General features: G+C 29.9%; 1 protein-coding gene and 1 long non-coding RNA gene across 4 annotated transcripts in view; both read left to right on the forward strand.

Annotated features, from left to right (window-relative positions):
- LOC124430421 (fatty acid synthase-like) overlaps positions 1–3709 on the forward strand; it is a 104641-nt gene extending 100932 nt beyond the window's left edge. For both annotated transcript variants that reach the window (XM_046976979.1, XM_046976978.1), the window contains 7 exons: positions 76–317; positions 415–1108; positions 1190–2021; positions 2128–2588; positions 2678–2932; positions 3004–3258; positions 3328–3709. In XM_046976979.1, the coding sequence (XP_046832935.1) occupies positions 76–317; positions 415–1108; positions 1190–2021; positions 2128–2588; positions 2678–2932; positions 3004–3258; positions 3328–3438 (2850 nt within the window). In that variant the 3' untranslated portion in view covers positions 3439–3709. The remainder of the gene's footprint in view (positions 1–75; positions 318–414; positions 1109–1189; positions 2022–2127; positions 2589–2677; positions 2933–3003; positions 3259–3327) is intronic.
- A 4322-nt stretch (positions 3710–8031) lies between these two features.
- LOC124430431 lies at positions 8032–10663 on the forward strand. Of its 2 annotated transcripts, none has more exons than XR_006943766.1 (3): positions 8032–8321; positions 8386–8461; positions 8519–10663. It is a non-coding gene; the product is annotated as an uncharacterized LOC124430431 (long non-coding RNA). The 2 variants fall into 2 exon arrangements; XR_006943765.1 differs by having other exon boundaries at positions 8386–8440.
- The last annotated feature ends 5032 nt before the right edge of the window (positions 10664–15695 follow it).

A 15695-nucleotide genomic window follows, 5' to 3' on the forward strand; every position in this document is an offset into this window, starting at 1 on the left:
AAGAACATTTCATCCAATTTTCTTAAATATCATGAAATAATACAATAAAATTTGTACAATAATACTTTTTAACAGTCACGCGGAGATTTAAGTTCGTTACGATGGCTTGAAGGACCAATTACGAAAGACTATCAAAAGGAGAATCTTGTTCGCATCCATTATGCATCGTTGAACTTTAAAGACGTGATGTTGGCAACAGGTAAAATAGGATTAGATATGTTTCAAGAGGACAGAAAAAATATTGAAAACGTACTTGGATTTGAATATAGCGGAATCAGTATTGGAGGTCGACGTATTATGGGACTTAATCCAAACAAGTAAGCTAATTAAAAATCATAAGATTGAGATTTTATCGTGAAAATAACATAACATAACAGAAAATGAAGGAAAATAAAATGAATAATATTCTTTCAGATGCATATCAAATCTTTGCCAAATGGACGACATTTTTTCTTGGACCGTACCTGAAAGTTGGAGTTTGGAAGATGCAGCGACAGTACCATGCGTATATTCCACTTGTATTGGTGCGCTTTATATTAACGGAGAAATGAAAAAGGGTGATAAAATACTTATCCACTCTGGTGCTGGTGGTGTCGGCCAAGCTGCGATTACCTTAGCACTTCACGAAGACTGTGAAGTATTTACTACCGTTGGTACACCAGAAAAACGTAAATTCATTAAAGAAACATTTCCCAGTATCGACGATAATCATATTGGAAATTCACGAAATACTAGCTTCGAACAAATGATTTTGCAAGAAACCGACGGTAGAGGTGTAGATATAGTTCTAAATTCATTATCGGAAGATAAACTCCTAGCATCTCTGCGTTGTTTAGCTCATGGAGGGAGATTTTTAGAAATTGGAAAGTTTGACTTAGCCGCAGATAATCCGTTAAACATCGATGTCTTTACGAAGGAGATCAGTTTTCACGCTGTAATGTTAGATCAAATTATAGTTACCAAGGACGGAATCAGAAATGAAATAAGTTCAAGAGTAAACAAACTCCTTAAGGAAAATGCAATCAAACCGATTGTAAGAACAATCTTCGGCAAAGATCAAATAGAGAAAGCTTTTAGATTCATGGCTGCTGGTAAACATATTGGAAAAGTAAGTTGTGGTCGTTGTTTTAATATTCATTTATTTGTACTATCTTCTATTATAACTCGAAATCCATCTTCAATTTCGTAGGTACTAATAAAGATACGCGAAGAAAATGAACAACTGAATAAACCGATTTTGGCTGAACCTTATTATACATGCTTCCCAAACAAAAGTTATATAATTATTGGCGGCTTGGGTGGCTTTGGTTTAGAATTAATCGATTGGTTGGTTCTTAGAAATGCTAAAAATATTGTCATTACTTCACGAAACGGCTTAAAGAATGGTTATCAACAAATGAGAATCACGAGATGGGAATCATACGGCGTGAATATTAAGATTCTTGTCGGTCTCGATGCGGCTACACAAGAAGATTGTGAGCTTATAGTAAAATCAGCAATAGATGAAGGTCCCGTAGATGGTATATTTAACCTCGCGGTTTCTTTGAAGGACCGTATTTGTCGTAACCAAACGATGAAAACTTTTGAAGAATGTTTCAAGGGAAAGGCCTGGGCAACCAAACGTTTGGACGAAGTTACTAGAAAGCTTTGTCCAGATCTTCGGCATTTCGTAGTCTTCTCTTCCGTCTCGTGCGGAAGAGGAAATGCTGGCCAAACGAATTATGGTATGGCTAATTCCGTTATGGAAAGAATATGTGAAAAGAGAGTAGAAGAAGGTTTGCCTGGATTAGCTATTCAATGGGGAGCGATTGGAGACGTCGGTCTTATCGCAGACATGCAGGATGACGATAAAGAACTTGTTATTGGCGGTACTTTACAGCAAAAAATAACATCTTGTTTAAAAGAAATGAATCGATTTTTGGTACAGGATAAACCTATAGTTGCTAGTATGATAGTCGCTGAAAAACGATTAGGTGGTGACAGTGAGGAAAATGTCGTAAATACTGTCTTAAAAATTATGTGTAAGTTTCGGTTAATTCATGGTTATTGCTAAATTTAATAATTTTATTTTTTTTCGCCCACTTTTACTATCTTTATCTTATTTAAATAATAAATGCTCGAGTGTAGGTATTAAAGACTTGAAGAGTATCAATCCACGTACTTCCTTGGCTGAACTTGGAATGGATTCTATGATGGGTGTAGAAATAAAACAAACTTTAGAGCGCGAGTTTGAAATATATCTCAAAGCGGAGGATATTCGCAGCTTAAACTTTGCCAAAATTGTGGAAATAGATAATAAGCGGACAGGTGATAATAATCGTATTGAAATTGCTACCGACGAAACATTATTTGGTACAAAGATATTAATGCAATTGTTCGGCGAAGAACTTTCCTCCGAACTAATTATCTCCCTTAAAACTAACCCAGAGGAAGGTCGGAGCGAGATATTCTTCATTCCAGGTATTGAAGGCTATGGCGTCATTTTCAAAACATTAGAATCAAAAATTAAATCGCCAGCGACTTGTTTCCAACTTGGGACAAATTATGAATTAGAAACTATAGAAGAAATGGCCCTTTCATTTCTACCGGTATACTTTTTTACTAAAGATATATTTGATTAAATTAAATATTATTCAATCTGTTGTATTAAAATGGTATGTAACTTTACATATTACAGCATATGCTAGAGAAACTTAAAGATCGAAAAGATTTTACTTTAGTGGGGTACTCATTCGGATCGCTTGTAACAATTGAACTCACGCGACAATTAGAAAAGAAAGGATATAAAGGCCGGCTAATTTTGATAGACGGTGCTCCTCAACTAATGAAAGAACTTGTAAGACAACATTTTCAATCGTCATCGGAGGAAGAGCTACAAAACAAACTTTTTGTTTTTATGGCGAAGATATTAATATCTGTTAATATTGAACAGGTTTGTCAATGTTGAACAGTTCTTTGTATTTCTTGCTATTGTCAAACGAATTCCAAAACGTTACTTTCCAGCTTGTACTTGGATTGGAAAAATCCAAAACGTGGGATGAGAAGGTAAATGCATTCTTTAATGTATTGCCTCCCGAATACAAGCAATTATATTTGGAACGGGATCAAAGAAACGCCATCTTGTCATTTTATGTGAGACTGCAAGCATCCATGAAATATAAACCAGAACCAATACCATATATAAGAACACCTATCATATTGTTTAAACCGATATTATCGTCTGTAAAACATATCTCGTATGATTATGGACTACAGAAAGTAAGTTTAAAAAATTTTCATATATCATAAATATAACAATAATCTACTATAAAGTACTGTTATTTTCAGATAACTGACGGCAAAGTAGAAGTACATGTTATTGAAGGTAATCATGCCACGATGTTAGAAAACAATGAAATTGCAATGGCGATTAATCGTGAACCGCTTAAACAGGACTAAAAAAAATTAAATGAGACGAAGTAATATATAATATAATAATATTCATTTGGCGTTTAATATAATAATAATATAATAATATACATATACAATAATATACATTTGGTGTATAATATAATAATATACTCATGGTGTTTAGTACTATTCGCAGAAGTGATAAAAATTAACTTCATCAAGAATTTTACTTATTCTATTAATCCAGTAGCAGGATATTGTGACACAAACAGTGTGTAATTTCACATTATTATTATTATAAATTTGATCTTATTCATCACTTATGTATTTTTACTTTGTTTTATAATTATATCGTTTATTAACAATTTCGTTGTATTCTAAATAAATATTTTATAATATAATTTTGAATATTATTATTATTATTATTATCATCAAAGTAATTTTATTATAAATACATTTAATATTAGGAGATATTATTATTTAAACAAGAGAATTTATATTAAACGATATAATCATAAATCATAGCAGAAATACGTAAAACACGAATAAGACAGATTTTTCAAAAGTAATGCAAAACTTTAAGCTGTTCGTGTTGCATTACTCTGCTAATATTATAAATTGTTTTTGCGACAGAAATGAAAATAACATTAAAAATAATAATCTAAAAATGACACTATCTGGAAATAATTAAGTAACTATAGTTACCTCCACGTTTGTAGTTAATTCTACATTTTAAATAAATTCGAAATGATGGAGAAAGACGAAATAACGATATATTTTCTTAATTTATTCCGACATTTCAAAAATTAATTACAAACTTTTTTATTTATTTTTCTTTGTTTTAATAAGTGTATAATTTTCCTTTAATTAACAATAATTTTTGCTTTATTTACTTCTATTGAGAATACTTACAATATCATCAACATCCTAATTAGGCCTAAATAATCTTTTACTTTCACTTTCTTAACACAAGAAAATTTTCGGCAAATAAATTTTATTTCATTTGAGTCATTCAATCTTTTTGATCAGTCTATCTTTTCCAGTGAATTTATGGCAGGATTTTGTAATTTTCAAGGACAAATCGTTTCAATATAATATTTTCTCTGATTCTTCAGAAAACTCCTTAGACGAATACGAATGCTTAATCAGGTATTGATTAGTATAGTTCGAAATATATAAATTTTATCAAATCAAGATTTGTTTTTGATTATCTCAACAATAATAATAAATAATAAATACTATAGTACAAAATATATTTACTACAAATAAATAGTATTGGATCATCAATTTGACCAATCTTAAACTATTTCTGAATATCAATTTATCAATATTGTTTTTGACAAATTCCACATGATTTTTTCCATCTGTCACCAATTCCAAATATATTTGGAGTTTATATAAAGTTTATGTGCGAACATCCTAAATACAGAGATTCATAAAGTAGGGATAATGACAAACTAGTGAATCGCGTTAAACACCAAAATATGAGAATATTTAGCCTATTGATTTGAAGAGTTCATTACAGGTTTAGACGATCGATTAATCTAAACAGAGCCTATCATTGTCGTCAGATTTTAGTAAGAAAAAGTTCTGGAATCGTCGTTTCAGTAATATCGCGACCCACATCAGTTTAGTCATAGTCAATCGACTAAACAATTCACTAAACAATCTTACTTGCTTTAGAGAACCGAAAGGTGTCCGCAATAGCAAAGTGTCGACCCTGTATGTAAGAAAAAACACGGCAAATCTTTCTTCAGGAATAAGCTCCGAGAAAGGAACACGATGCTATCCCAAATCAAATATTTATACAGAATCGCTGACACAGATTAATATTGAATCGATTAATTGATAAATAATCTAAGTTGCGAATTGGTCATAAAAGACATTAAGATTAAAGAAAGATACCCGTAAAATCATCTTAGTCTTTAATCGATTGTATAACGAGATTTTTGTCATACATTGAATACATCTTAGTCGCAAAAAGATGTACAGCGCTATCAATAATTTATACGTGGATAGATATTAGATATCAAAAATTAACATATACGTATTTATTTTATTTACAAAGTAACAGATGTTTATTACATTAGGTATCGAGAAGTAATATATATTTATTTTATAGAATAGTTACGATGGGAAATAGTAACGATGGGAAAGAGAATCATTCTAATGGATCATTATAATAAATTATAATAAATTTTTACTGTTTTTTTTTTAAATTTGTTTATCATTCAATTCTTCTGACTAATTACCTTGCAAATAATATCTATCTGGCATCGTACTTACTGTTATTAAATAAACCTGCCATCCATTAACTATCTCCGAGTGCACTTGACATATTTTTCCTTTGAGAGGACTCCATATAAAAGAATTTAAAATAATTATGTTAGGCGATAGAGCAGATTAACATATTGCATGACTGCGACCATTGTAATTCCGATTTGATTTTTATCTTGTAACAAACTATTTATGCGCAGGACAATCATAATACTGATATCATTTAATGACAAGGATATTAAAGTAAAAACAATTAGCTTCAACTGATCGTGAGTAAGAAACCGTGTGGAAACAAATGCATAGCGATCATAAGTTAGTAACCAAAGAGAAACATAAGGAAAGAAAACAATAGAAGGGTTCGTACTTTTCTTCAAATACGTTTGTATTTAATAGGCGGTCATGCGTCGAAATTATCAATGACACAATTTGTTGAGAATTCGCGTTTCAAACCACCACATAAAATGATACATTTTTCCTTCTTTTAATATCATAAATTACCATCATCATATGCTTCACAATGCATATAATATAAGTACATGCTTTTGTTTCTTCTTCTTTTTATTGTTTTTGTAATTATATAACTACATTACACATTATTATCATAGTAGTAATAGTAATAATAGTAATAATATGAAATGAACTACTACAATAATGGAAACCATAATGAAATGGCACCGGGAGAAAAATCTCGTAGATGAAGTCGAAACAAACTCATGTTTTGATCTTTATTAAAAACAATATATAATATAAATATTCACCAAATATTAATTTTGAAAAAATAATGGACAAATATGTATACTTTATATGCATTTGTCATCGAACAAAATTGCTGATGTATCTTATCTAGCACAGATCACCGTGAAATTCACGTCAGCCATCAGTAGAGAAAATAAATATAAAAGGTTGAATAGCAACACCTCACTACATCATCAAATAAGGAAAAAGGAGTAAAGTAGTTCATTATTTTCTTTTAGATCGATACCATAATAAAAACATCATACAATAATTAAAGCCATGTTACCTTTGAACCTAGAACTATAAAATTATCAATATACTATATATTACATATAGAATTTCTCTTTTTAGTCTATAAAGCCTAAAAGAAACTATAAATTTTTCCTTGTTCATCAAAATCGGTCAAGAATTACACCTGTTCTCTTTGATGTTTATTGATGTTTTAATCCTTGATAAAAACCAGAGGTAATGAATAGTCTTAATTGTTTGAATTCTATTGATACAATATATATAAACAAATAGAATCAAACAAGCAACTTCATTTCCCTCAATTTACAGAAGACAATTACTACTGTGAAAAATCTGTGGACATTTGGTAATACATCAAACAGCTGGGTCCGAAATAATGTCAGATTCCGAATTCAATGAACTCGAAATGTCAAAATCGTTTCGAAATATATCGTTCCAAGAGATTAAGTAATATTTTAATTTAAAACTATACAATTATGTGAAAAAGTATCTTATTTTCGATTAAACTGAAAGTTTAATAACTTTTAGTTTTTTTTATAAAACATTCTGTACTTTCATTAATCGCGTATTTTGACTAATTATCTTTAAAAAATCATTAAACAAGTATAAGTCTAATAGATTGAAAATTAATTAGATTGACCTCACATGAACAAATTAATTTTAGAAGAAATTATTAATAATTACGTTTATAACTTTTGTCCAATCATATAAATAAATGATATGTATTTCGTCAAATGTTAGTTCTATTTAAAAGAAAAAACTTTTATCTTACACTTTGTTCTCTATCTCTTACGGTATACCAGTTATAATATAAAATCGAAAAATGGATGATTTTCATTATCCCCTTGGAGTGAATATTAGCAAGAAAATAAAATTACGTAATACATACCTACATAAACTTTACATATTTCCAAATTTTCATAATATCTTAAATTTGCGGAATCGAAATGTTCTCTTCTAAGAAATTATCTTTGATAACTAGGAATTATCGCTATCGCTCACAGATCAAGGTGCGAGATTTTCAGCGGGCTTCTTTTGTTTCGAATTAGACCGTGTTTCTTGTACCACTGGTAACTTCATCGCCATGTGGTTGGTCAGCGCACGTCAATACGCATACAATCTGTGGCGTGTACGTTTCTGATAAGTTAGTGTTTTGTTTGCTGCAATTACATATTATTAAAGAGGTTACTATTTATATTCTGGGAAGAAGTATTTTTTAATAATGATAGTGATTGACTTACGCGTTTATAAGTATAATAATTAGATTCAAAACGATTTTCTCAAATTATTGAACAAATTGTTAAACAAACGTATGCATCTTCTACATCATTGAATTTATATAATTTTCATCTACAATACCTCCTACAAAAAGGTTATATGGCTCCATTCAATAGGAAGTTAACCTTGTTTTTTTATTTTAAAAATTGTATCTTTGCAATGTTTATTTTGGTTTTGTTTTACTTATTTATTTTGGTAATTTAATTGACGATTGAGCAGAAATATTCTTCTTGTTTATGATATTAATGAAATTTTTCCCGTTATAACTTGGTTACTTTCGATTGTTATTACTTATTATATTTGACAATGACAAGAGTTAAAGGAATGTTGAAATAAATAAAGAAATTAAGGATATAGATACAACAAAACTCATTCTTTTATTTCAGAAGATGGTGAGCGAGATTATGATTGAAAGTTCACTCAATACAATAACAATAGAAACTTCTTTGTTTTCAGGTTTCTCAAAAACGTGACTTATGAAGTCTGATGAAGTGTATTCGAATAAGGCAGTGTATGAGATGAATATATTAATGTAATTATACATTCCATTATTGTTAATTCTTTATTTAACGATTTTTTTAATTTGCAGTTTGCAGTAGAGGGAGAATAAACTGAAGATGTTGCTAAAAGAAATGCTGAAGAAATGCATTAGTTTCCTCTAGAAATTGTAAAAGTCATGAACCAAGTTTTATAGCGGATAACTATAAAGGATAATGAAAAAACGATTTCGATTGAAAAAGTATGTCATGGATCAAATATCAGAATATTATAGAATACCAGAATAAGATACAATGAATATAACCTAGATGTTATAAAAAAGCTGTATGTGCAACTTTCTTCCATATAGTATCAATGGATGACTAGTTGCTTCAAAACTTTTCTTTAAGTAATTGATGTAATTATATTGTATGTCTCGTTCTCGATAATTATAATGTAATCATCCTTGGCATGGTAAAATCACAACGTTTGACGCATAAGGTTTTTCAAAAAAATAAAGCCTGAAGTTTTTAGGTAAGGATCCAAATGAAGGTCCTGAGTAAGGATCCACAACTAAAAGAAACGTGGTTGTAGTGGAAAAATAAAGACTTGCTAGAGAAAAATAAAAAAGAAATTTTAGAATTATATAAAATTACACTGAATCGACCAAAATAAACCTTGAGATACTACCACTGGTATCAGATGTTGCTAAAAAAAGAGACCAACACTTCTTGGACACTCAGAAATGTGTCGGTACTATCATATGGGCGTTGGATGCGGCAGTTTCTATTTTAATAGATCCTCCGAAAAACGGCTTAGATGAGGATATATTTACAGATTATATCAATCACGCTGGACAGATATTAACGGATCTCATTCTTCAACAGACTAAAGCTCGAAAATCATTTATTACATCACAGCTAAACAAAAATATTAAACCAGTGATAGACTCGATGGTTTCCAATGAATAGTTGTACGAGAACAAGCTCAAGGAAATGGTTATAGATACAAAAAAAAAAAGAGAAGGCTTGTGCTGAAATTAAGAAGGCCCCATCGAAAACAGCAGCAAAGTTTCGAAGTCAGTGAAACTCGAAATACCCACCGACGAATTACCGTCCGACAGATCAACAACAGAAATGCCTGTTAAAATTCAAATCAAAGAATCCCACGAAATCTGCCCAGAACAACAATCTGGAAGACAAATCATTCACCATTGAGGAATTAGTAAAAATAATTAAACAGCAAATCGTTTATCCCTCTATGTGGAGATATGGAAAGAAATTACAGCTGATAAATATATGCTCAGCTATTTAAATGATTATAAAATACCATTTACAGATATACCGATCCAAGAGACTGTACTGAGGGAAAAACATTTTCTCTAGAAGGCAAAGGGAAAATTATTATAGAAATTAAGAAAATAATAAGAAAAGGAGCTGTCAAGAAATGGAAGGACTGTAAGGGACACTTCATATCGTCCTTTGTCCTAATATCAAAACCCAATGCCTCTAATTGGTTCATAATCAGCTGAAAAGAGTTGAATAAATTTATTCAAGTTCTACATTTTAGGATATTCAGTCAGCACTAGATTTGTTTTCCCCAAGAGATTTCTTAGAATCCATAGATCTTAAAGATGTTTATTTCTCAGTACCTATACATAAAGGCCATAGAAAATTTTTGAGATTCAAGTTGAGATAAAGATTATGAAATCTATAGTAAATATATTAAGATATATAAGACAAAATGTATTTGTCTTATACCTAGATGATTTTCTCTTTATTAATAAATCAAAAAATGGATGTGGATAAAATATAAAAGAGAGAGTTCAATTTTTAGAACTGTGGGATTTAATTATCAACTATCAGAAAAGTTCCTTAGTTGTGGAACAATATTCTAAACATCTAGGTTTCGTTATCAATACTATTAATTCACTATAAATTTAACAGATAAGAAAAAGATTCAAATAGTAAAACTATTAAACGAATTTAAAGTAAACAAAATTTTTGGTTTTTGCGACAAAAACAAGAAGGAAAAAATCACATGAATTATCTTTAATATTTTTTACGATAAAATGCTTCGCATTGCGATGTGAAATATTACTTCTCTTAGACAATACCACAGCTATCGTGTACGTAAATAAACCCGGAGGAGTTCAGTATCCACGCCTTAATGAGCTGTCAAGAAAAATTTGGTAGTGATGTAAAGAGAATTGGATATGGTTAAAGGCATCATACATAGCATTAGCAGAAAATACTGAGGCAAGTAGAGCATCAGACAATGTAAATGTAAATTCTGAATGGGAGCTTCGTCAGACTGTTTTTCATTGAATTGAGAAACAATTCGGCCCATTTTCAGTTGATTTCTTTGCTAGATTACAGATTCTTGACTAGATTAAATAAAAAATGTAAGAAATTTTATTCTAGATTCCCTGACTTAGAAACGAAAATAGTGAATGCTTTCACTACGTCGTTGACAAATTAACAGTTCGATGCCTTCCTTCCATTTTCAATTATTTTACGTACTCTTCGAAAAATAATTAACAACAAAGCAGTTGGGGTGTTAGTCATACCAATATGGCCTACGCAACCCTGGTATACTCTGTTCACATCTCTCCTCATAGAGCCTACCATGGTAATTAATCCAAGTAAGAATTTATTAATTTCTCCTTACAGAGACATGAGTAACCCATTAGCATCCACCTTTTGTTGGATGCACGGAAATTGTTAGGATGGTGTATATAAAGAAAGGACTTACAGAAGAAACAGCAGATGTGATGATAAATTTTATTGCATAGTCATTGAAGCAGTACCAGAGTAGCCTGAAACGAACATGGACTTTCACACACTTAAATAGTCTTCATTTATTTAACTCAAAAATTATTGATATTATTAAATTCCTAAATAATCAATTTAAAGATGGAGCAAGCTACACTACGCTTAATGCTGCCCGATCTACTGTATCTTTAATTTCGGCATATGATATTAACAAAGATGGATTAATATCACGTTTTATTAAAATTATATTTAAGCGTCTAAGTCAAAGTATTCTTCAACGCGGGACATTGATCCTGTACTGGAATATATAGAAGAATTGCATCCAATTAATAAATTGAAATTAAAAGAATTTTCAGAAAAAGTAGTAACATTATAGATATTAATTACAGCTCAAAGACTTCAGATTTTAACACTGATCAGAATTGATAACTAGAAAAAACTAACATAGAGATAAAAATTAACATAACTGAATTGATTAAGACATCAAAACCAGGAACATTTTCCCCGAACTGACTTTACCCTTTCACAATAGTAAACTATTGTGAAATAGTTTACTATTTCACAAGGTTGTGTGTGGCCTCTGCAGTCATAGATTTCATAGATTGTACTAAGAAATCAAGAGATGATTATTCAACGGATTTGTTCATTGGAACTACAAAACCGTTTGCAGCGGTTATAGCTAAAGATATAAGTCACTGGATCAAATCATTATTGGGAAACGCAGGTGTTGATACAAATCAACTCACGGCATATAGCACACGCCATACAGCAGACAACAGAGATGATATATTATGAATACATTACAACAGACATTACAACAATAAGATGCATTGCTGGGTAGACGCCTAGTTCTCAAACTATCTTTCAATTTTATAATAAACCCATTCAGGCTTTCAATGGTCAATTTGCACATGCAATATTGTATAAAAGTTGAGTAGTACTTAACTCTTTTTTATTATATAATAATTTCAGTTTAACAGTACTTAACTCTCTTTTATTATATAATAATTTCAGCTTACGCAACTTGTTTTCTTTTGCTTTTAAATAAAAAGAAAAATTTCAAGTAAAAAATTATCCCTCTGCCTCTAAAAACCTACATTATTATCGTCGAGAACGAGATATGACATGTAATTTTGATTAAACTTCACCCGTAGACAGATAGAAGGTTTTTGTAAAGATGAAATTATTACAAATTTTTATGTTACAATTATATGTATATACTAATGTAAAGTATTACAATAACCAAATTTGCATTATATAATTTTTTTTTTAAAAGGAAGAATTAATTCTATTATAGACGATTAAAAGAAAATATGAAAATTATATTATAGTTATGAATTCTATAATTTTGTTTTAAATATGAAAATTTCATATTATATAATTTTTCTTTTTTTTTAGGCATAAATCATATTGTATTATAAACATATTGTTAATTCATTCTTCAATTCTCTTTTATTTTTTCCGATTAATCAAGCTCAACGTTTAGGGCGTTATCAATTTCTTTTTTTACTTTTTCGTTCTCTTTTTAATAGGGTCGATACGATAGTTTTATACATTTTCAATTATTTCTTTTAAGATACAATAAAATTGTAAGAGTACAATTTTAGAAAAGTTTCAGACATCTATAAAATCATCTTTTTCATTTAAGTTACTATATTGTCAAATCTTATTTTCTGAAAAGGATATCTTTGTAAATTTATAAATGCAAAGTTTCTTTTTATAACTCCAGTATAATTTTGAATACACTGTCTTTTCTAGAAATTAAAAATTACTCGATTTAATGAAATAATGTCAATAAAATTTCAAGAAATATTCGAACGATCGAATTTGTACATATACATACAACATATATTTGTCATTAAAATGATATTTAATTTAATACATACTTATATATAATGTTAATGGTTGAAGGAGAATCCATTCGGGGCGACATGAGAATGTCACGCGAAAACGAGGTCGAGACAATCCGACGTTTTAAATGTGAGTATAGGATCCCTCGATGTGCTTCTGCTGCTATTACTATTAGGAGGTAGTCATTCTCCCTTTACTTCTACGCATTGTTGTCTTCATCGTTGTCGTAGCCATCGTCGTCGTAATCATCGTAGTCGTAGTCGTCGTCGTGGAACACTGGCTAAGTCCTGTAAAACTTTCTAAGCCGTACTATTAAATTATTCCATCCCTCTTTCACGATCAACTTTCCTGAACGAAACATTCTCGAAGAATTCAAAAAGATATTATCTTTATCTTTTACAGTAACGGTCATGATTGATGGTGTATTATCACGACTTGTGTGATCAAAGCACAAAATCGACGAGTCGATCTAAACTAGAATACTTAAGCTAGTCAAGCATTCAGGCGAATACAGTGTTGTGTACGAGTATATATACATATATATGTATGTATTCCTATGCATCAACCGAAATTATCAATCGCAAATCGTGACGGAAATCGTAAGCTTGAAAATTACCTGCTCGATTTGCAAAACTGATAAATTTAAATAAGTATCGCTTTTGTATCCAAAAGGGAAACAGTATTTGAGAGGAGAATTAACGATCGTGATGTTGGTAAAACAGTAATGAGCGATAGTGACGAGTGTAAAAAAGTGCGAACCATTAAACAATCGTACCCGAAGAAATATTAGTACATTAGATAGAATACATTTAAATGGTTTTTAGGTGGACGATGTTGGTAGCGATGGTGGTGGTGGTAGTGGTGGTACTAAAACTATAGCGTTCGAAATCAAAAGAAACATATCGTACGTTTTTTCGAATGTTGTTTGTATTAGATGGTCGGTTATGTGTAGAAATTATCAAGGACATGATTTGTTGAGAATTCACTTTTCAAACCACCACATAAAATGATACAATTTTCCTTCCTTTATTATCATAAATTACCGTCATCATATATAACACGATATATACATTATAAATATATTCTTCTTTTTCTTCTTCTTTTTACTGTTTTTGTAACTATATTATTACATTACATATTATTGTCATAGAAATAATAGTAATAATAGTAAAAATATGAAATGAACTACCACAGAGGAAACGATATTAAAATAGCGCTGGGATGGATATCTCGTAGATGATGTGAAAACAAACTCATGTTCTGATCTTTATTAAAAATAATATATAATATATATTCATTAATTATAAATTTTGAAAAAATAATTGATTTATGTATATACTTTATATGCATTTGCCATCGAACAAAATTATACTGCTTCTATGTCCTATCTAGCAAAGATCACCGCGAAATTGATGTCAGCCATTAGAGAAGGAAATAAATATAAGAAACTCGGTAGTAACATTTTACTAAATTATCAAATAAGCAAAAAGAGTAATTTATTCATTACTTTCTTTTATACCGATACAATAAAAAAAACCAACTTGTTAGCCTCAAGCACCTACAATTCATGAATTACGAATCTGAACGCTTGCCAATATACTATTCATTACTTATAGAATCTCTTTCTTTTCAATTTATAAGGTCGAAAAGAAACTATAAATTTTTCAAAAACTTAACAAATATTTTAAACTCAGATCCCTTGACATAAATGATCGGATACGTATTTCCTTATTTTTGTCATAGAATCCACCTGGCCAAAGTTCATTTAAATGAATGCGTAAATTATCGTAACTTTCCCATACAAGCTTTTCTTTGCATTTGGAAATCTTAAAAAAATCTGAGCATCGGTTATTTACGCGAACAACCATGCAGACAATCGCTGGACATACAACATACACCATTCCGGCGTGAATATGAAAATCAATTGTGGATGTACGAGCTTCATTTCTTTTGCTAAAAATTTCGAGGGGTTCCACAGTACTAAACTTTTTCTTCGTGGAAAATATCGAATACAGCATTTGTATAGTCATATTTATATAGTCATCAATGAGAATAGAAGTAATTTTTGATCAATTTTAATGAACAAGGCTTCATTTTATAGATGAAACTTTAATTTACGGCTCACTTTTGGTGGAGTTTAAAGAAAGCTTCTTATATATGCATAAATTATTTTTGAATAAATACCATTTTTTAATATTATTTTCTTTTTCCAAAAAAAATAAAGCTTTTTGAAAAACCTGTTGGAAGAATGCCGTAAATTAAACCTTCGTCTATAAATTGAGACTTTGGAAAAGTCCCAAGAATTAGGTCTATTCTCATTGATGACGTTCCATTATAAAACCAAAGGTAATGAACATCATTAAATATCAAAATTTTGTATTCACAAAAGAAATAAGCGAAATGTGCAAAATCCATATAAAAAACAAAAAAAGAACGATTGTTATTTTATAACATTATGTGCAATTAGAAGAAAAAATGACTTATTATCCTAGAAGAAATAAAAATAGGTATAAAAAAATTTAATAGTAAAATATAATAAAATAAAAAAAAAATAATTAAATATTTATATACACGCACATTTATGTACATGTGAACACTCATATATACAGAACATATTGTAATATATACTTACATTATATACATATGTACATCCGCTATTATTTT

This window comes from Vespa crabro, chromosome 18 (assembly GCF_910589235.1).
Source record: "Vespa crabro chromosome 18, iyVesCrab1.2, whole genome shotgun sequence".
In the NCBI taxonomy this organism is placed as follows: Eukaryota; Metazoa; Arthropoda; class Insecta; order Hymenoptera; family Vespidae; genus Vespa; species Vespa crabro.